This window comes from Apteryx mantelli, chromosome 9 (genome assembly GCF_036417845.1).
Source record: "Apteryx mantelli isolate bAptMan1 chromosome 9, bAptMan1.hap1, whole genome shotgun sequence".
NCBI lineage: Eukaryota > Metazoa > Chordata > Aves > Apterygiformes > Apterygidae > Apteryx > Apteryx mantelli.
Genome location: NC_089986.1, coordinates 24,962,343 through 24,983,360, shown reverse-complemented (window position 1 = coordinate 24,983,360; position 21,018 = coordinate 24,962,343). Strand labels below are relative to the sequence as shown.

Here is a 21,018-nt window from a genome sequence, read left to right as displayed (position 1 = left end):
GTACTCACTGTGATAGAGACCACAGGGACAGACTCCCACTTGATGTAAATCAGTGCAGCTTTGCTGGAATGATATACAATCGTGCATCACAGAGAAGACAGTGAATAAAGAACACTGTTCACTGGTTTGCAATACAAGGGTAAGAGATCAGGCAGAACTTGCCATCTCCTAGCTCAAAACCAACAGCAAATGGCTTTCACACTGTGCACAGCCCAGCTGTGGAGCTCCTTGCCACAAGACATTGCGCTTGGAGCAACTGGATACCTTCATGAAAGAATAACAGCAAAATCCATTGGGAGTCATGAAACACAAAAAAACCTCCTCTGGTTCAGAAACTCCCAAGCCTTGATTCACTGGAAGTGGGAAAAGTATTCTGGGAATATCAGTACATACTCACCGTGTTGTGGTGCTCTTCCCAAAGCACTCCCTATAAGCTGCGTTAGAAGACAGCGCACCCCGATAGAGGGAGCTGTCACTGGACCCAGCACCGGAGTTCCCACTGGCTCCAGTTCACACCAGCTGGAGACACAGCGTCCTGGCTCACGTACACGGCTGTATATGCACGTGAGAAGTGCCGGCGTTTACAATACTCTGTAGATGAGGGCAAGAGGAGAAGTAATCTCTACAGAGTATTTGGTGCTCACTAGCAATTACTTTCCATAGTCCAGTGAACTACAACTGTAGCTGCTGCTACAAGTCAGTAGCTAATACACATTTATCTCTGGTGTGCTCAGTAATTCAGAAGCTGATGGGACATGATATTCACGCAGAAGTTCCAGAAAAGTTTTCATTACGCCATTTGGCAACGAAACAGAAGCCAATTGACACTTCCAAGTTACAAGGTCTTCAGATGACCAGTGGCTTATTTGTCTTGGCTTTGTTTTGACTATCAAACTCAGAGTCTGTATCACCAAAACAGACAAAAACCTCCTTCCCTTTTTTTTTTCTAAATCCTATCAGAAGTCTGATGCAATTCCTCCACAGAAGAAGTAAGGCCAAGTCCTATTAGCATCAGATCACCCCTTCTGCTATTAATTACAAACATTCTCATGAAATATGGCAAGATTGAAATGCACATGGGTTAAGTTAAACATTGTCTGAATTACTGCCTTGTGTTTGAACAGCTTAGATTCTATAATACTGCAGCAGCAAACTCTTATATTAATCATTGAAGAACAGCTCACATACAAATAGAAGTATTTGATGTCATCATCTGGCTCTTGCTACATACACAACGAGGCACAGCAACAAAAGCATACAATGAATTGGCTCTTGCCAAATCAAGTTCAGTGTCTACATACGGCATCTTCTTTTATATGCTGGTTTTTGACTTCCAAACAGCTCTCTGCTTGGAAGCAATTTAGACAACATGGACTAAAGCTTATCGTCTAAAATGTTATATGGGAAACTGCATTAAAGAAAAAAACAGCTTTCAGAATGTGTGATAGTAGACTCTATTTTTAAAAACCCTTTAAGAAGAGGTTATTGGAAATATTTTAAAAGTCATTTAAAAATAGATTTCTGAGACTGGTTCCACTCCTTATCTCGTCTGAATCAACAGAGCTCTGATTCCTCCTACACCACACAATACCCGCAGGTATTTGGCCCCATTTTATGTTCTGCAGCACTCCATGTGAGTGACTGTTTGTTTTGGACATTTTCTCTGCCTATCCCTTAGGAGTTGCTGGGAATGAGCAATGAATTGAGATGATAGTAAAATCGTGCATTTAGCTACCTGAATTCTTAAACCCTTACGTGAATGAACGTGAGTCAGATGGACTCCTACTTACCCTAGCATATCCCCGATTTAAGGGGGGATACGCGACTTTGGGGGTTTTGTCACTGTCTAGCAGAGAAAGTTAATGCTTTCATTAATGCTGAGTAAAGACTCGGAAGAGGCATTTAAAGAGATGCAAACACCAAGTGACACACTAGTACCCAGCACTGCTGTCAGGAAGCCATCGGTACTGGATATGGCGAGGCTGAAGCGACCAGACAGCTAACAGCAGAGAGAACGTTTCACTAAACACCGAGAGCAGACAGACCCGCGGCCGCGCATCAGCGCCGCTGAGCGACTCAGGCCGCCGGGAACCTGTTGGGCATCTCGGCCCTGCGCTCCCCTTTGAGCGCTACCCCAAGCTGCCCCCGCCGCCGGGCGGGCGCCGCCGCGCTGCCGCCCCCAGCGGCTCCGCTCCGCGCCCCGCTCCGCGCCCCCCCCCCCGGGCCGCCTCGGAAGCGGCAGCGCGGCCCCTCCCGGCCCCGCGGGCGGCCCCGCTCGCGCCCGGCGCGGCTGCGGGAACTTCGCGCGGGCAGCGGCGGCCCCGCGGCCCCCCGCGCCCCGCCCGCACTCACATGGTTCCCCGCCGCCGGGCGCTCCGGCTGCGCGCTGCTGCCTCTGCTCGCCGGTCAAGACGGCTTCGCAGCCCTGCGCTGCTGCGGGCGCCGGCGCGGAGGCGGCAGGGCAGGGCAGGGCAGGGCAGGGGAGCGGCGCGGCGCGGTGCGGTGCGGAGCGGGGCGGAGGGCGGCCGCTGCCGAGCACGCCTGCGCCGCGCGGCGCGGGCGGCGGCAGGGGCGGGCGGCGGCAGGGGCGCCCCCTCCCCTCCCCTCCCCTCCGCTCCGCTCCGCTCCGCTCCGCTCCCCTCCGCGCCGGGCAGCCCCCGCCCGCCGCCGCCGCCGCCCCCGGCCGCAGCAAGCGTCGCGCCGGGGCGCGGTCGGGCCGGCTGGGCACAGGCGGACCCGCGGCGGGGCGTGCTCAGAAAACCCTCCTGTGTCTGTGCCACTGTCTTCCTCTGCCCCCCCTCCAAAGCGGAGAGGAACAAGAAAAAAAATATTAATAAAAAGAAAGGAAAGCAGGAGAGCTGTTACAGCCCAGGCTGTGCTGCCATGCGTGAGTGCTTGTGGCTGAAAAAAAGAAATCAACAGTTGTTGTCAGCACTGAAATCCCTACACATAACGTACAGGAAAATCAGGGGCAGATAAGCTACTAGACCGACCATTCGGTCTTATCTGATTGTCTCTCAGAGGGGAAATACAGTGGTTGCCAAGTCTCCATGCTCCTGGCTTTGATTTCTTGCAGCCTTCACCCCCCACCCAACCTAGATCCAGGTATCTCATCTCCTCCTTGAATCCCCTTCACTGATGTTAGCAACCCTCCTGCACACAGCAAAACTTCTCCTGAAGCAGAACATGCTCCTGTGTCCTTGAGCCAAGCCCACCAAGTTAAAACAGAGGCCACAGGAGAAGAAAGTCTACACAGCTGCTTTCTAAAGTAGCAGCAACTAATCTTACTGCCCCACACTGATACCTTGCTTCATTTTACTTAGAGGGGACCTCCGCAAGTCACAGCCTTCAATAACTTCCCATCAATTCCAAGGAGAGCTAACATAAGCCTTTAAAGAACAGGTATCTACCCAGGTAAGGGAAGGGTTTACCCAGAACACGGAGGAGCTTTTATGAGTATCTAGACCCCAAATCTTGGTTGTCTTGGAGATAAAATACATCAGCATCATCAAATCAAATCCTCTCTGTGTTTCCTGGGTGTTGGAAACAAAAGAAACAACAATTTGTTCCTCAAAGCAGCAGGCAGAGGTAGAGGTCTGCATGAGAGGCATGAGCAAAACATCAGTCTCAGCTGCTGAACTTGATGTCAGCTGAGGGTTTTCATGGAGAGAAAAAGCAAGTGGGGAGTGTGAGAACACCCACAGCAGTGGTACACAGCCCAGGTATTAGGACACACAGCTATCTCCTCAGGCCAGGTGCAGATGGGAACACAGCCTGATTCAGAGGTAAGCGCTCGACCATGAGCTCTCGAGGGGAACCAGCCCCTTGGGATCCATGGGACACGTCTCGGAGCAAGTCCATGCTGACAGCCTGCCGGGCCAGTCCCAGGCACCGCTCTTCCCCTTCCCTCTGCTCTCCACTAGTTTGTTCATTGTGTTAGATTCATTATTATCTACCATTAACTGAAGGCTGGTTCTGCCCGTCTCTCCTACTGGAGCTACTTATTTGCATGAATAAATAAATATCACGTAGGACAGGGCTTTCAGCCTTAGTCTTCTACATCTGGCCTCATCCCCCAGTCCCTAGAAACTGTGCATTTGATCACCTATGGTGTTCACACCTGTAACAGCCTGGTCCTGAGAAACCTTCCCCGATGTAAAAAACAGTTCAAACTGGACTGTCTCTATGAAAAGCTGGAGTTTCAACAAATTGACATACCCTAATGAAAAGCCATTTTGGCAGGATTCCTGACCAGCTTTAAGTTTTATCCATCCTCAGACCTGTCAGCTCAGCACTTCTCAACTCTAACTCCTCCGCTGCTCTTTCCTCCTGAGGAGAGTTTACTTTTCAGATACCTTAGATAAAGAAACAGTTATGTGATACCTCTATAGCGTATAGACACACCAACACATGTTTATAGGATTAAGCCCAATATTAGGACCGCCAGCCACATTGTCTTCTGACTCCTAAAACCCCAGACCTGTTCGGAAGCTGCGGAGCTGAAAGGCCATGCACAGCCAGTGCGGCCAGGAGCTCCTGGTACTCAAGGACCTGCTGTCTACATCTTCTTGCCCCTTCTATTGCATCCCTTCAAATTGCTACCATATGGAGAGTGGAGCAAGCAACTATTGAGGCTACACCACAAAGCTAGAAAGAGTCAAAACAAAATCCAGAACAACTCCCTGTGAAACACTAAACCCAACATAAAACAGTTTTAATATACAAACATTTTGTTGAGGATTGGCTGTAGGTCTGGGAGGATCTATGTTTCATTTCAACCCTTGAATTCATTTTCTAATACTATTAACACAAAGAAAACTCTCACCTAGACCATCTATTCCTTTTTTCCATTCCTCAAGTAGTTTCACATGGAAAAGGTTGCAGCAGCAGGGCTGTACTCCAGACAGAGGTAACTGTGTAAGTAACTACCAAGTTAAACACTACTTGATTAGTATATTAGGGGCAGTTAGAGAGGCAAACTAAAGTGTAATGAGCAAGGCTTTCATCTGCTCCAACAGCAGAGTTGTTATGCTCATGCATTTGTGGGGAACAGCAATACACAATCAACAACTTAACACCTATGCAAATGAAGCCTATTCCACTCTCAGATTTCTGAGGTTTTTCATCAGGAAGAGAGAATTAGGCAATAGGAATGGTCACATAATCTGGTAAACAAAATTTAATGCAGCCCTGTTTCATGAACTCTTAGTAGCCAACTTCATGTATTTCAAGTGTTTTTGAATTCTTGTACTGGTCTGGCCTTAATAATAGAGGAACTAGCTCGATCCACATTTGGTAGAAGCACACAGCTATATTTCTGTCAAATTATCCAGAGTGTATGATATAGTGTTTATGCTGACTTTATGCCAGCTTTATCCTGACTGAAGGAAGACAGAAGATACCTGTATAAGCATGAAGTTAAAAGGGGACAGGGAGATTGCCCCGTGGGCAGGGAGCGTGTCAGCCCAGGGGGAACACAACACTGCAGCAGCCCAGTGAGCTCATGCGAGATCACTGCTCCCCATCATGTGGCCACGGCTTTCCTGTACCTTGTAGGGGGGAGCGCTTAAAACCCAGCTGAACACATCATTAGGCTGTGGCCTTACTTGCTAGAGAAGAAATTCCCACCAGCTGATGGAGGCATCATCACTCCAATCCAAGCAGGCTCACGATCCTAGAGAAAATCCACAGCTGAGCTGGGGGACATTTTCCTTTAGCCCTACATTCCCTCAAAAGGGATTGCAGCTTGTCTTTCAAGGCTACCAAAGCCTTTTGGTGTATGAAGAGATGCAGAGACACCCTGTGGTGACAAAAAGAATATGATCAGAATTAGTCCAAACAGCTTAAAAAAAAAAAAGGCAGAATTTAAGACACAGAACAGGCTCAGAAAAGCTGGGTCCTGTGGATCCAGAGAAATCTGGCACAGACTTTCCCAGCTTGCTAGTCATGTCATTTCCTCTCTCCAGACCACCTTTCCCATCACACATCCTTTGCCCTGTGACTTTGCATGACAGTCCCTGGCACAAATTTTGCTCCTCGTTCTGTACGTGCTCTTCTTTCACCCCAGGGAATCTCAGCTGGGTCAGAGTTTATGGGTGCTGCTGCAATTAGAAGGATGGCTGCAGAGATGCTCTGCTTATGGAAAATAGTTTCTTGTGTTTTAAACCTGCCTGGGTAGCAGAAAGAGTCAGTCTCATCTCTAACTTGCTTTTTTAACCCCATCCGTAACTCATTTTTGGTGCCGAGATCAGATTTACAAATATGGCAGCAGTTACAGAGGGACCAATCGGCTGCTCCTGTAGTCCAGGGATAAAAGAATCATTGGCAAACAGCAGCGCAAGTTGCTTTTGACATGTGAAGTCCTGCATGTAGTGCACCTTCCTTCTGATTAACTAGAGACAACCTACAGACACAGCACCAAGGTTCTTGAAAATGCTGTCCACTGCTGTTATGGGATCTTCAGTTGTTTCATCTGAAGAAAAATCATTTTCTCCCAGATCTTCAAGTAGGATCCCTGTATTAAAGAGTCACTATGAAATGTGTAGGCTTATGGACTGACAATGTAATAAAGTAAGTCTTGGGACTAGCTCTGCTTTTGGTTACTTCAGCTCACAAAAACAAGCGCCATTATTGCTACTGCTAAGTATGAAAAAAAGGGCAATTAATCAGTATATTGAAAGTGATAGTAGCCAAATTTCACAAGATTTAAGCAGGGAAGAAAGAAAAGCAAGACAAAGAAATCAATTATTCATATTACCAGGTATTCAAATCTTCTGAACTGGTAACACATTTAAGCACCTACTTAGCTTAAAGTATAGAAGAAATTCCCTTGACATCATTAAAATTAATTGCACTGGACACCGAACATAGTCACACAACTACATCTATAAAAAGCAAACAAATTAAATAGTATACAATATATGACCAAAGCAGTTTTTCTTATTGACTAGCAGACTTTAGAAAAGACCCCTTCTGTGCATCTTCTATTCTTGATCACCAATTTCCATATACTTACATCTGTACTTTCAGTGTTACATTCTCCTTTCTTGATCCTTCAGACAAGAGGAATTAGTACTGAAAGATCCTGCAGTGAGAAGCCTTTGAAGCTCACTTCTGAAAGGTGAGGTAGATTCCTGCCTCCTCAGCTGCTGCTTTTTATTAGCCAAAGATTGATCTGTTCTGCAAAGCTTCACCTCAACACTACTGTATGCCCAAAATAGACCTTGAACTTGCAGATTATTTTGTCACAAATTAAGAACTGCAGGCAAGTCTCTTAATTTTGATGTGTGTCATTTCTTTTACTCAAAACTTTTGTTCATTCTTCAATAGTGAAGTAATTCTTCAGGGACTGCATCCTCATATGGGTCAGTGAACTGTTTGTAATCTTTCATAAAAAAGACTTTTCTTTTACCTTTGTGGGAGAAGTAGGTGCAACTTACTTAGGTTCTGCTAGAAAGCTGGGTCTTGCGTTACCAAGCACGAGCAGTGAGAGCAGGTCACACTTTGCCCCTTCTAGGTATTTTCAACTTCTTGTTAATATCTGTCAACTTATGTTTTTGGTAAAAAAAAAGAAAATAACACAGTGAAAGACTGTTTTAGGGTCCAATCCCATAAAGAATTTGCATAGCAAGATCCTACTGCCTGTGTATATCCTTCTGTAAGAACTAGTTATGGAGAACTGCACTCAAAAGACTGATTTAAAGGCAGGGGGAGGTGAGATGAGGGTAAAAATCAGAAGAGTGCACAGTTCAGAATGGTTGCCACATTTATTTTTTAATCCTACAAAATGTATTTGTGTGGCTTGTTTTAGAATATGATTCATGGAAAATATTTTGAACAAGAGATAGGTAGAAAGAGACCAAGTGCTTCCAGTGATCAGGAGGGGGTGAACACTACCCTCCAAGACAATCCACCAAAAGTTAATGCAATTACTAACTATCAAATGTAGAGCAGAGAGACTAATTCAATCAGAGAGGCCAAAGGGATAATGCTTGGAGACAGAGCAATGCAACGCGGAAATGCAGACTAATCAAACGCTTTATCAAAAGAAAGAGGAAACAATTTCCAAGCCTTAACTAAAATTCCCCAGTAGGTTCTTCATCTTCTGGGGTTTCTGGCTTTTGCTTTGTGATGTTTGTTCCATCTCACAACATTTGTTTGACTGTTTCTGTTCTCTGCACAAAACAGTTTCACTGGCTCCTGGTTCTTTTATCAAATGAGCCTCCTCCTTTCTGGTTTTTCGACAATTAGCCTAATCGTGAAAGAGAGCACATAGGAGAAAGTATTCATTATATTTAATGTCCAAGCCTACTTTCCATAATTACATGGAACAGTGATTGGAGTAAGAACATCCAGAGTCGCCTTGTGTCTGCAGGATTTTTCAAAGCAGGTATTTGCTTCATCTGATGGAAAGCGGCTGCTCACTGAACTCTTCTAAACCTCCTGCATAACCAGGACTTCCAGGTTTGTAGGGGATCAGATCCAGACTTTAGCAGGTGCAGTAAAGGAGATACTGTTTTGAAAAGCTACTCAGACTTCTGCTTTCATCTAAGCAGGTGCTGTTGTTATGACAGATAAGATGAGCTGGCACAAAGGAAAGAAAGACCTTAAAGAAGAAAGCAAAGGAGATGGGAAGCACAGCCGGAAAAAGAGAGAGCGGCTATTTAAAAAAAGATTTTCTGGACTGAGTCTCTTCTCTGGGTCTCCTAAGAATAAACTGTAAGTATACCTGAGATTATATTTTGTATACATTTTTAACCAAGAAGTTTGTTTATACATATTTCCAGAGCACCTCTCAAAGAGCCACAAACACCTTTTTTACCTCTGCGGTATTATCTATTTCACAAACAAGGAAACCGTTATGGGATAGTTAAACAACTTGACCTAAAAATTAGCAAGCTGCTGGTAGAAGTATGTATGAAATTAAGATTTTCCTGACCTTGCATGTCTGCATTTTTTTCTTTTAGCCATTTCCCTATGCTTCCTCCCACCGATCTAGGGGAGAAGGAGCAGCAGTGTCCCTATACTTCTGTGTGCTTACTAACCCTGCCAGATGGGACAACCCAGGACAGTGTTTCTAGGATGAATGCTGTTACGTTTTCAGTTGCACCAGTATCCCTAGCTCCAGGATATACCTGACAGTGTGGTGGCAACATAAAGGCAGCACCTGAAATCAGTGTTCAACACAGTTAGTCCTTGCCCCTTTCTTGAGTCATGAGATAATTATTGCTTATTTTCTATAATAGTGCCTTTACGCTTATTACTTTTCAGAAAAAGCAGCAATGCAAAACTCTTTCTTCTTTTACTGAAGTGAGTAAAGAAGTAAAACTGAGCTTGAGATTACTGCTTTGCACATGTGTTAGCTTTGAGGTATCTTCACCATTCTTATGGGGTCTGGAACTCTCTTCTCGGGTCTGCCTATTTGATGTTATTAGTATATGCATCATGACAAAATTAGGGGTGATCTTGAAAAAGCATCTTCCCTTAGCCACTACAAAAGCTGTTTTCTATGCAGATCTCCTGAAAAGAGTCTGTCTTTGGTAATTAGCAGAAAATTACCGTCTTAGCAGGAAGTGCATGCAAGTCTCAGCAATTACTCAGCTAACTATATTAAGCTTGATAGCCACAGCAGCTGGTCACAAGCTTGACACAGATTAAAGTACACTAGCCAGGAATGATACCAGGAGACAGATTCTTCTCTCAGTTACACTGATCCAGTTGCAGAATAACTGATACCAGGGGCTTTGCTTTGAAATATATGTTGCTGCACTGGAGGAAACTGGATTGGAAACACGGGCAAAGAACATCCACAAAGTTAGTGAATTATAGCTGTTTGTGAAGTTTCTTCTTTCTCCATAATTTCACTGGAGCACACATTCTGGATGCAGACAAGTTCAACTGAAGCAATAAAATCATGCTTTCTAGGCTTTGGTCTTTATTTGGAAGTGATAGATAAGGATTTTTCCCAGTTTGATCCAAAAAAAGCAAAACAGTAATGTAGCAACCTTCTCCCATGGGACTCTCACACTGATGGAAAGAGAGAGAGTCTTTAGACTTTACCAGATGTATTTCTACAGAGACACTGAATAGTAGTGTTTTTAAAAACATTCAGATGCTCAGGGTCTATACAATCTTGGCAGTAGTTAGTCATGCAATTCAGCACTGATTTGGGAGCTCCTGTAGGCAAACATCCAGGTTAGAGCCTTGATTTTTTAAGAACTATTCTACATAAAAATTTTAAAAAAGGTATAATTTGAACAGTGCTTTTTTTCCAGCCTTTCAATCTCTATTCAAAATCAGAGCAAAATAGTGCTTATCTACTAGCCAGCATAATATTAGTACATGCAAGCAGAAAAAGAATGTTTATGACAGTATAGGTGAACTCTGCTAGGTCTGAAGCCTGTAATTTAGATATACAAAATTGTCTTCTTGCAAATACCTGGGGCTTATGTCATGATCATCCTCAGAAAGCCTGCACAGGAAAGAACTGAGTAGAAAGCTCCTATCTACCTAGCTGACTTAGGAGTTTTTACAGTTTTGTTTAAAGTGACCAATCTTTGTATTAATTCCGGGTTCCCAAACTGAGGGCTGGTTACTGTCATCACAGCACCAGAGCGAGACTCACTCTCCTTTATCTGTCCACTCCTGTACCCTGCAGGTGACCATACATTGGACTTGCTCCTAGTGTGTCATAGGAAAAGTCTCAGAGAGGGTTCATAAATGAGACACTAATTGTTTCTGATCTCATTCAACTAGGAAATTTATAGGTTAAATTTGTCACCTTTCTTTCCTCTGATGGTTCTAGCCCTCAGGGAAGGAGTCAGATTTTTGAAGACAAGAGAAGATGTTTACACAGGAAAGGTTCCAAAAAGCTGAAGCCAGCACGGGAAGAAATATGTTCTTTAAGGCAACCACACTCTGGGAAAATGTGTCCAAAATGTGAAATCCTTGTCTGCCGAAAATGCGAGACACTGCATTCGGAAAGCAGCTTCATTGCCCACAGCCTGCTTGATCACTACGACAGAGGAGGACATGTCAGCTCTAGTACCTGGATCACAAAAAGCCACCAAGTACACAGAAGCGATTAAAGACTTTCTGTGGGTGCCTTGTTGGTACCTGACTGCAACCAAAATGCTAGTTTGGATCCAATCAGTCTGCACCATCTGTATGCAGCACCAGCAACTATAACCATACTGCAGTTCATGCTTACTATATGTAGCAGATGTGTATTCACTAATTTAACTAATATAAACTCTGCAAACAAAGATTTGTAAGTAGGAGCTAAAAGTTTTTCAGCTACTAAGAACAGGAATGGTTTCAGCAACAGCTTCAGAGAAATTTCTTTTTCTTCTAGGGGAACTAGATCATCATTCTGTAAGAGAAAGTGAATCCTAAATGCAGAACCACTGAGTGTATTACACTTGTTTGTGTAGGTATGTTTTAATGTTGTTTGTGGTCCGGAATATTAAAGTTTTTATTTCTTTTTAAACTGTTATGAGTGTGCAATTTGACTGGGGGGGAAGGGTTTCTAAATGCTGCCCTAGTCACAAAAATTGCAGAATGCACTCAAATTCTGTTCCGGAATTTCTTAATTTTTATAGACATTCAATGTCTAACTTATCACTCAGCACCTCTCCGTAAGAGAAGCAATAACAATAGCAACTCACAAAGTAGCTATTTAAGCCTCCTTCAGGTTTCAGATCTGTGTTGCAGCACTGAATAAAACAGTATTCACAGTTTAAGCACACTAGTGGACTGCACACCTTGAGATGCCTGCCTCTGTTCCCTTCACAGCGCGTGGAGGGACGGACCCAGCAGCAATGAGGAGAGCAGCAAGGCAACTAGCCAATATACAATGCTAGGTGGAGGGTGGCACTTGAGGTCCAGGCATGCTCAAAACTATCTGCCTTCATGGAATTCATAACTAAAGGCTATGGGTGGAGGAAGCCCCTGGAGCAGATCACCCCTGAGCCCAGCAGCACGCATCTTCTCCTCCCACGCCAACTGGCACAACCCTATACGCAGGATGAATAACTCACCATTTTGTGGGGAATGGACTACACATGCTTCCTGTCCTGCAGCCATTAACATTAGGGATTCTTTCATCTGGCCTAGCAGACACAACACGGCTGGAAAGTTAGGACCTCAGTTTCATCACCCCTCTTCCTCAGTTCCCAAGCCACCAGTCCATAGGGGAAAGGGTCTCTCTCTTGCAGTCTGTCCCTCCCTTCTCTCTCCTATTTTGGAGCTGTTCCATTTTCGTTCTGACAAATGTTTGATAAGGAGACCGGAATCTGGATTTTTTTCTATCCCTAGGGAGTACTTTAACTGTGGTATATCATCCATTCTACTTTTTTTCCTATGGAAAACAGCTTCAACAGGAGGGATTCAGCACCATGTACCCATCTTTCCCACACTCCAGAATATCCCAAGCTATAGCACTCATCTCTCTCATTGTGATATGCTAGACGAACCCTCCACAGCCCCTAAGCAGAGCAGGATAGAGATGACTTCAGAAACCAGGAATGAGCTGCTTTGCCTGTGTTGCATAGGCGACTAGATCAGGTATGTGCATTCAAATAATGCTCATGGGGCAAAGCCCAGCAGGTAGGATAAGCAGGAGAAAATCTTGGCCAGGATTCACAAATAGGAACGAACTACTACCTAGTTCCTCACCTCTGCCTGGGCTTCAGTGGTTCTGAGCACCCCCAGCAAGAGAAACATAGGCTTCTAAGACCAAAATGTAGACCTTATAAACATCCTTGCAATACAAGAGTTACAATCTCTCAGAAACCATGTTTCCATGGTGCCCAATTATCATTTCCGCTCATTTGCTTCATAAAAGCCAAATGATGCCTAGCAAATTAGAATTAACCTTTTATGTTTCTCTGAGACTGCCATTCCAGAAGTGTGATCCTTCACAGGCTTCCCAAGAGTAAACCACATAATTACTTAAGGAATAATATACTCATCCCAATCCCACTTCGTCAAGCAATCCCAGGGGAAACTTTTCTCCAAATAATTGCCTGAGGAAGAGCCAAGTGACAGGCTGGAGGAATGAAGGGCTGACTCATCACAACAGCATCATTTTAAATTTGATTGTTCAATACAGTAAAATCTGTTAAAGAGTTGAGCTGGCTGTAGCCAGATGTTCTAGAGGTGACATAAGACAATTTATGCCAGCACCTGACTGGTAGAATTTTCTTTGTGTTTTATTAGAGGACAGATGGTAAGTAAGTGATGGTAAGTTCCTCAAGCAGGCTATTAGGTTGGAAAAGCATCTAATAATAGTAGTATGCAAACCCAACTCATTAAAAGAAAACACTTTCTCTTCCCCTCACTTCCACCAACAGTTAATGGTATTTTGCCACATTGAAGAACAGATAGTAATAGGAACACTGTAAATAAATTCCCTAGCCAGCATTGGGAAACACATACCTTCTTCTTGATAGTAAAGAAGTCACACACAGAATAATTATAAATAACTACAAGATTTTTATTATGCACTGAGGCAGCATAAGCAGCATGGTACTCAAGTTTGTTCCATAGCACTAGATGTTAAAATTATCATGTATTTCCTGTTTTAGCTATTAAAATCTGCTTCAGAGATCTGCTTGCCATTGCATCTTCCTAAGGCCACATTCGTTCCTTCCACCCACAGTTTTAGATGAAAACTTCCCATGTGTTAAAGAATCCAGCTCTGCTGACTCTGCAGTGCCTGAACTAACTGATATTTATCTGTGCTCCTTAAGTGATCCACATGGGCAATAGGTTACGCATGCTGTTCCCATAGAACATGCTGGAGAAAGCTTTCACATCTACACAATCAAAACAAGTTTTCTAAGAAAAGGCAAAGCTAGTTTTCTGAACTGAGAAGCTGAGAGATGAAAGATCTGCAGTTCCTACATCCATTTAAATCTCTTGAGATCTTATTATGATTTTATTGTGACTGATTTGCAAAGATATTCCAGTTACAGAAATAATTTCACTACTAACCTTACCCCCCGAGTATATCCACCCATGATCTTTGGCTGACAGACATGGCCTGCATCAAGAAAGTAATCAGTGTGGTGTTGTGGTCAGGCAATTAAACCTCTACTTCGAGTTTGGCTTGTATCTGGTCAGCCCAGCCAGAATACGGCACACCTGCTACAGAAACAGACAGATGTCAACTGTGAGATCAAAAAGCAGTACAATGCTGCCATCTTATATGGCAGCATCTACTAATGCTTGCTTTCCATCAGAATAGTTCTACTTCCTTATCTTTCAGCAGCATTATCCCAGACAAACTATTTAAAGATTTTTCTAAAAATGTGCCAACAGCTGGGATGCAGTATGTGAGCACAGGACTTGTGCTTTTGATTTTAAAGCCAGCTCAGACACAATTATAACAATACAATATACTGTAAAAGAGTAAAAACAGAAATACTGATTACATACTTGAAGATTTAGGCTTGAAGTCATTCTTAAGGAATGACTGTGAAAAGCTGTGACCATAGCCTGATGTGTTAATTATTAAGAGCCTGTACTAGTTGATTATCTGTTTTCAATAACTCCAAGAGATTAAAGAGGAACACTGGGCTCTATTATATTAAATTTATGAATCAGCTCAGTCATAGGCATTCCTTAGAACATGAATGATTTAACAATCAACACACCACTGCCATCTAAAACCATGATAAAAGCGATAAAAGGGGAAGGGAATCAACTCCACTGGTGAGGCACAAATCAGTAAGAGCTCTTTCCTTGGAAAGCAGGTATAGAACAAGGAATCTAAGGCCAGCAGTTGTCATCATTTGTCACAAATCAAATAGTAAAAGGTAAACAAAGCAAACCTACTAAGTAATCATACAATCCCAAAAAGAGTGGAACAGACAAATATAGACAATATAAACTGCATACATCCAATTTCCAGGTTTTGCTTTCAAAAGCAGTGTCTAGGTGTCTTTTCCCCTGTCAGATACAATGAAGATCTGCACATGCAGGCTTGGTTTAAGGAAAGTCATATCCCCCATGTAAACATGCAAACAGGTTAGAAGTAGACTTGGAGGAGAGTAATTAACATAACAAGAGACCATCCGAACTGAAGGTATTTTATATCAAAACTGCCAGCTTGTGGTTAGTTTCTTCTACAGTTGCATAAAACTATCCTTCCTGAAGCTTTCACATTATTTAAAAAGATTGTTTTTACTCACTGTTATCATCAACAAAATCTTGAAACTCTTGCTATTATCTGATCCTGTGATACCTTCTGGATTCTGCAAACCATCTGAAATAACAGCTCTGAAGAAGAAAAAATAAGATCTCACTCAACACAAATTTAACTTACCTTTTTAACACTATAGCTGGATACTGGCAGATAAGTACAGAAATAACTAATGGACTGATGCCATAAAATTTCCACCAGCTTTCTCTTCTCGGATGGCAAAAAGGTGGGGTACAGACTGTCTCTCCTGTTACTTCTTCTAAAGCAGTTTTGCTTCTTTTAGATAAACACCTGCAAGCTACAAGAGGTAGCATAAATCATGGAAACCTGGGGAAAGTGGTCATCTACTCACTAGTATAATTCAGCAAACCTCTACTCCACTTTAAATTTTAATGAAGCTGTCGCAAAGTTCACTTCAGTTACCTGCTTAGCGTAAGGTTCTTCCCTGAGAAGTCAACCTGGAAAAGTAATCTTGGCGGGTGCGTTATCCTCTCAGCAATCTGAAGACCATGTGAGTTCAGCTTACATGAAGAAAATGCATTATTTTCTTTCACTGCTAAACATCAACACACACCATGGAACTAGTATCTAATTTCCTTCTCCCCCACTAATAAATTGGCAACAGTAAATGTAGTGAAGGCAAAGACAACCAAATACAAGGTATTTCTAAATTCCTATTCAAAGGCTACTAATCATTACAGATACTAAGCAGAGGTAGTATTTTCTGATCATCTCTAAATACTAGCTCTCTCAAAGATGTGGGGGAACAAATCACACTGTCTATCTGAAGTACTTATACAACCTGCATTAAAGTAACATCCAAAAATCCCATAACACAAAACATCCTTACTTCTCACAATATTCCAGGGGTGTGGCGGGGAGGGGGTTCCTGCATCTGGAGGTCATGCTGCTTCCTCCATTTTTATAGACGGGAATCCAAGGCACAGAAATTTGAATGATTTGTTCAAAGTCTCCCAAGAAGTCTGTGGTGAAGCATGGAACTGAGTTGTCTCTTTAGCTATAGGTGGAAGCATGGGATCATGCTTCCTCCTACCATACACCTGCACACCTAGCCCAAGCAGTCAGGATGAACTGGGCAACTATCAGGAGCTCTAGGCAAGGTTATGTCTCCCTGAACAGCAAGACATACCAGAGACATTTGTCTGAAATGGAGTACTCAAACGTAACATGTCCAGGAATGGTTTCGGATGCAAATTTATATGCTGTGAATTAGCTGAGGCTACGACATGACTTCTTTCAGAATTGTGAACTGTGAAGTAGTTTCTTTTTACCCTTCCTCCCACCTACCTCTAAAAAAATGGGGACATGGCACACTTTAAATGTTATTACATCATTAAAAATATAAAAGAATTTAAGCACTTGTTACTTTTACAATATTCTAGAAGCAGAGGTCTTTTCAGACAGATAAACCCCAAGAGTGTGGGCAAGAGAAACAAGACAGTATGTAAAATGCTATCTTGGCTCCAGATATGTCTTTGACCTTTAAAAGAGACCAAAAAATTCACTCTGAACAAAGTAAAACCACCTTTAATTAAACTCCTACATAAAACAAAATTTCTATGTAAAACAACTGTTTAGTCAAAAGGTAAATATATATGTTTAATTCTCTTTCAACGTCAACAAGAATTGAGAGCTACCAGTGTTCTTTGGAGAACAAGCAGTAGTTAAAGTCTACCTTGCTGATGTTCAGAAACAGTATGTTACATCTTTTAACCAGCAGTTCCTATTGCACGTAACAAATTTGCTCTCCATTTAAGCACCTAAAGGCCTGGTACCTCACTAAATAAATTAAAACAAATCCAGTTTCTTCAGCAACCATCTTAAACACAGATATATTTGTAAAGTAATATTACTGCAAATTTTAATAAATACAGAAAGAAAAGTTTAATGACTTCTCATTGGTGTCTTATGAATTGATCTTTTACCATAAAGACTTTCCCAAACACTTTCATTTTTGGTACATATGCTCAAATAATCACTATGTGTAATATACTCATGTAGAATTTTCCATAGATATTTATAACTCAGTAGATCTGCATGGCACAACTAATCTGAGATATGAATTTTAATGTCAGGCTTTAAGGAACTCCTTGCTGAACATGGAATAGATCTGTCTCTTACAGGAGTTGACAACAAAGCCCCAGAGGTTGAATGGAAAACCATTTCCTAGGAGGGATTTTCAGACATGTTTGGAATTGGCCTAACTTTCCTCTTACTAAAGGACTTGTTTTGCACGTGTTTGATGTCAGGGGAACAAAACTGTACAACCCAGAACACTTGGACACTGCATTATTTTCAAAGACCTCTCCCCCCACCCCCCAAATCTTACAAATACCTGTCTACTCTTCTTTTGGCAGCAGTATAAGACATTAAGCAGCTCCCTGTAGTACGATGATACTGTGGTTGCTATTTACAGTAGAATTAATGCATCTGTGCCAGTATGGCAGAATTCATATGAAAAATACACGCAATACAGTCATTTTTAGCTAAATTAGGATATCAAAAAAAACTTTTACTCTTCCTTCAACTTTTTACTCCTCTTTTTGAAACAAAAAACAGTTCTTTCAGAGGTCTTCAAACCTCAGTGTGTTATATTACCCTAACATATAAAAACAAATATTTACACCTCATTGAAGTACCAAAAAATTTTTAAAAATGCCTAGTAGCTCTCAGCGTGCAAAGTCAGCAGGAACTGATTATCCAGGATGTTTACTATCTGTATGGAAAGTCTTGGGATCAAGCATTCAGAAGCAGAGTGCAAAAGAATCAGGAATTATTTCAGGCCATTTCTTTTTGCTGCTGTTTTGTTTTCTTTCTTATTTAAAATAAGTTTCGTTGGTTCAGACTACAGGTCCCTTTTAAAAAAGGCTTATCAAAGTAATATTCAGATTAGTGCAAATTCAAAAATCTTCTAGGATCTGTAATCTTTTCGAACAGTGTGAGCCATCCAATTCACTTTAGTAGTCCAACTTTCCCGGAGCGCTTCATCAAACTTTTGCTTAAATTGTTTTAGTGCTTCTTCCTCACTCTTCCCTAAGGCGAGAGAGTCCTAAGACAGTAAGAAAACAAGTACTATTAAGGAATTTTACAACCATAGTTATTGTCCCCCTTCACATCTTAACACAGATCACATTCTGCATTTTTCTATTTTGGGGCTTTTCCCTATTATTCATTTATCAATCCATTAGTGATATTTTCTGGGTTTAAAGATAAAACTAAAGAGGAAAGCAGATGAATCAAAAGTTGTTTTGAAAATGTTGTCTAGTCTCTAGCTAACATTTACTGAAAACATTAAAAGAATTCCTGATGAACATGCTAGTAGTTTGCAGTTCGGCTGCCAGTAATGATGAGCAACATCATGCATACAGATGACAACTCATCTGATTACGGGAATCTGAAGATGGCCCCTGGCAAAATTTTGCATGAGTTGATCAAGTTGCAACATTCTATCCTGTTCTTTTTGTCTACAAATCTCATCAGATCTTTCACGTGGCACTAAACTGTCAATCCACAGATTGCTTTTTATGACCTATTTTTGGACCTGAATTAAGCAAACCATTTTCTTCTTTACAGTTCTGCGCTCCTGCATTGAGCTGCAAGGTAGAATGCCCCTAAACTGACTACATATAAGAGTGCAGGGACACCGCACTCATTACAGAACAATAGAGAGGAACACACATTCAGAGCTTCCTTTGATACCTAGGACAGAATACAGACTTGGTTCTATACTGCTAAAAAAGGAAAGCTTTGAGAACTATACGGAAATCCTGGGAAAACTGGCCTAGGAAAACAATTAAAATGTATTCTTCTTTGAATCTGAATTCATATTCTGGAAAAAACAGTATGTCCTGCTGAGCTATAAGTCTTATTTTTACCTTGAGATACTGGATGTCCTTGACAGAAGTCAGCTCTGGAAGCCCTGCAGTTAACATCAGTGCAAAGAGTGTAATAAATAGGTTCCCATGTTTTCGCAGAATCAAGTATGCATCTTCACAACACTGGCGGAACCTTTATAGGCAAAACACATACAATGAGCACAAGGCATGAGAATCTACATGATTGACATAAATATATCCAACCATTTCCAAATATTGTTATTTGGCCTAATACACATATCCTAGAAACTTAGTAATAGGAAAGACAACTTGTAATTGTAGGAAAAAGTAGCCCAGAGGTGTCCAAAGAACCTCCATTGCATTACCACAAAACGTTCCATACTTCTCTAACAAGACCTTAAAACATCGATAGAAAAGACTGAAAGCTTTAAGACTACACTGTTCTCCAGGAAGAGCAAAATAAGACAAAGGTAATACATCCGTCTCCCCTAATTTGTTAGGTAAAACGCCCTGATGATCCGACACAGTGGATATACAATGGAAAACAAGAACTCTTTAATAGCCCCTGCTAATCCAACCTATTCTTTCTTACTCACATACTCAAATTTGAACCAACTGTGAGACCATGCAGACACTTGAGAACTTGCTCAATGTCCCTGAAAGTGTCACCGCATTCTCCCAACACGTAATCCATACATTTCCACAGAAAACTGAAGATCCCTTCAGACCAAGAAGTTATACTTCAAAGACAAATAATTTCTCTTCTGAGGCATTTTTCAAATGAAGGCAGAATCCCATTGCCATTTTAAATGTTCCCTACTCTACAGCTCTTGCTCAGTCATCTAATAGTCTTTACTTCATGTTTTTAAATAGAGCTAGAGGTTGATTTGTTTACTCTCCAGGAAGGAAGGAATGGGTCTCCGGCAGTTGTCTTCCAGTCTACCTAGACACACATTACAAACATATTTACAGTTTCTTCTACCAGAAGCAGCCGTAAGATTTGCCAAGCTGTACCTAAACACTTAATCTCACATCTTTGTCAATAAATTCTTCCTGGGAAAACTGATAACAAAGTGAGTGCAAAACATCCAGAATGACTCTCCCATCAATTGGCAAGAATGATATAGAAGGGGAGGAACCAAACTATGACAAGTAGGATTACAGAGGGTAGTTTTCCCTCATTACCTATCTTTGTCTTCCATTGTAGCTATCTAACCCAAGAGGTGAAGGGACATGCAGAAGCACTGGATTATGAGCACATGGTTGTATATTCCTAAGCATCCAATTAAGGCTATGATTGATTAGCATATTGAACATGCATTGATGGACAGAAAGGACAACAGAGAATCCGTTGTTTAAGTCCAGTGCTTCATCTTTCTTCAACAATATTCTGTGGGGTCTCTCCCCAGTCCTGCTTAACATAAAACAACAACAACAAAAAAACCCAAACCCAAGAACAAAACAAAAAAAAGATGAGCAGAGGAGGATCTGCTATTTCCTGCTGCAGGAAGAAACTATATCCTTTCACTGCAGAGCTGCAGTTTGAGGTATGAAGGCATTTTGTACGTCTGTTCTATCTCAGGTAGGGAAGTAGACAGTATTGTAAACGCATGTTAGCACACTCGACATGTAGAAGCGAGCAACCAAACCAGACAGGTCACTGGGTATGCTGGAAGTAATCAAAGACGATCTCAGCTACAAAAGGAAGAAATCAAAATAATACTCACCGACCAAATTTTTCAGTGTTCCCTGTTTTTCCTTGTTGAATGACATGAATGAAATCATAGGTGAGAATGAAAGGTACCCGTTCCCTTTTAATTCCAAACTTGGACTTGAAGTTTCCAAGAATATGCCCAAAATCTATATGAAAGAGCTAAAAAGTAGAAGTGAAAATTAATTTCTCCAGTGAAATATTTCTCTTTTCTAATATTTGTAAAGGTTTCTGTTATCAAGAAC

At 41.9% G+C, this 21,018-nt stretch overlaps 2 protein-coding genes and 1 long non-coding RNA gene across 3 annotated transcripts in view; 1 reads left to right on the top strand and 2 right to left on the bottom strand.

The window, feature by feature from the left end:
- VAMP2 (vesicle associated membrane protein 2) overlaps positions 1-2,393 on the bottom strand; it is a 45,687-nt gene extending 43,294 nt beyond the window's left edge. Inside the window, exon 1 of the mRNA XM_067301483.1 lies at positions 2,353-2,393. Within this exon, the coding sequence (XP_067157584.1) occupies positions 2,353-2,354 (2 nt within the window). The 5' untranslated portion in view covers positions 2,355-2,393. The remainder of the gene's footprint in view (positions 1-2,352) is intronic.
- Positions 2,394-8,142: 5,749 nt separating this feature from the next.
- On the top strand, positions 8,143-11,492 carry LOC106496171 (uncharacterized). The gene is made up of 3 exons (XR_001294547.1): positions 8,143-8,463; positions 8,556-8,718; positions 10,805-11,492. It is a non-coding gene; the product is annotated as an uncharacterized lncRNA (long non-coding RNA).
- Positions 11,493-16,733: 5,241 nt separating this feature from the next.
- Positions 16,734-21,018, bottom strand: part of PIK3CB (phosphatidylinositol-4,5-bisphosphate 3-kinase catalytic subunit beta) — an 88,545-nt gene continuing 84,260 nt past the window's right edge. Inside the window, exons 22-24 of the mRNA XM_067301938.1 lie at positions 20,790-20,935; positions 19,102-19,234; positions 16,734-18,275 (exon numbers count right to left, since the gene is read on the bottom strand). Coding sequence (XP_067158039.1) covers positions 18,138-18,275; positions 19,102-19,234; positions 20,790-20,935 — 417 coding nt within the window. The 3' untranslated portion in view covers positions 16,734-18,137. The remainder of the gene's footprint in view (positions 18,276-19,101; positions 19,235-20,789; positions 20,936-21,018) is intronic.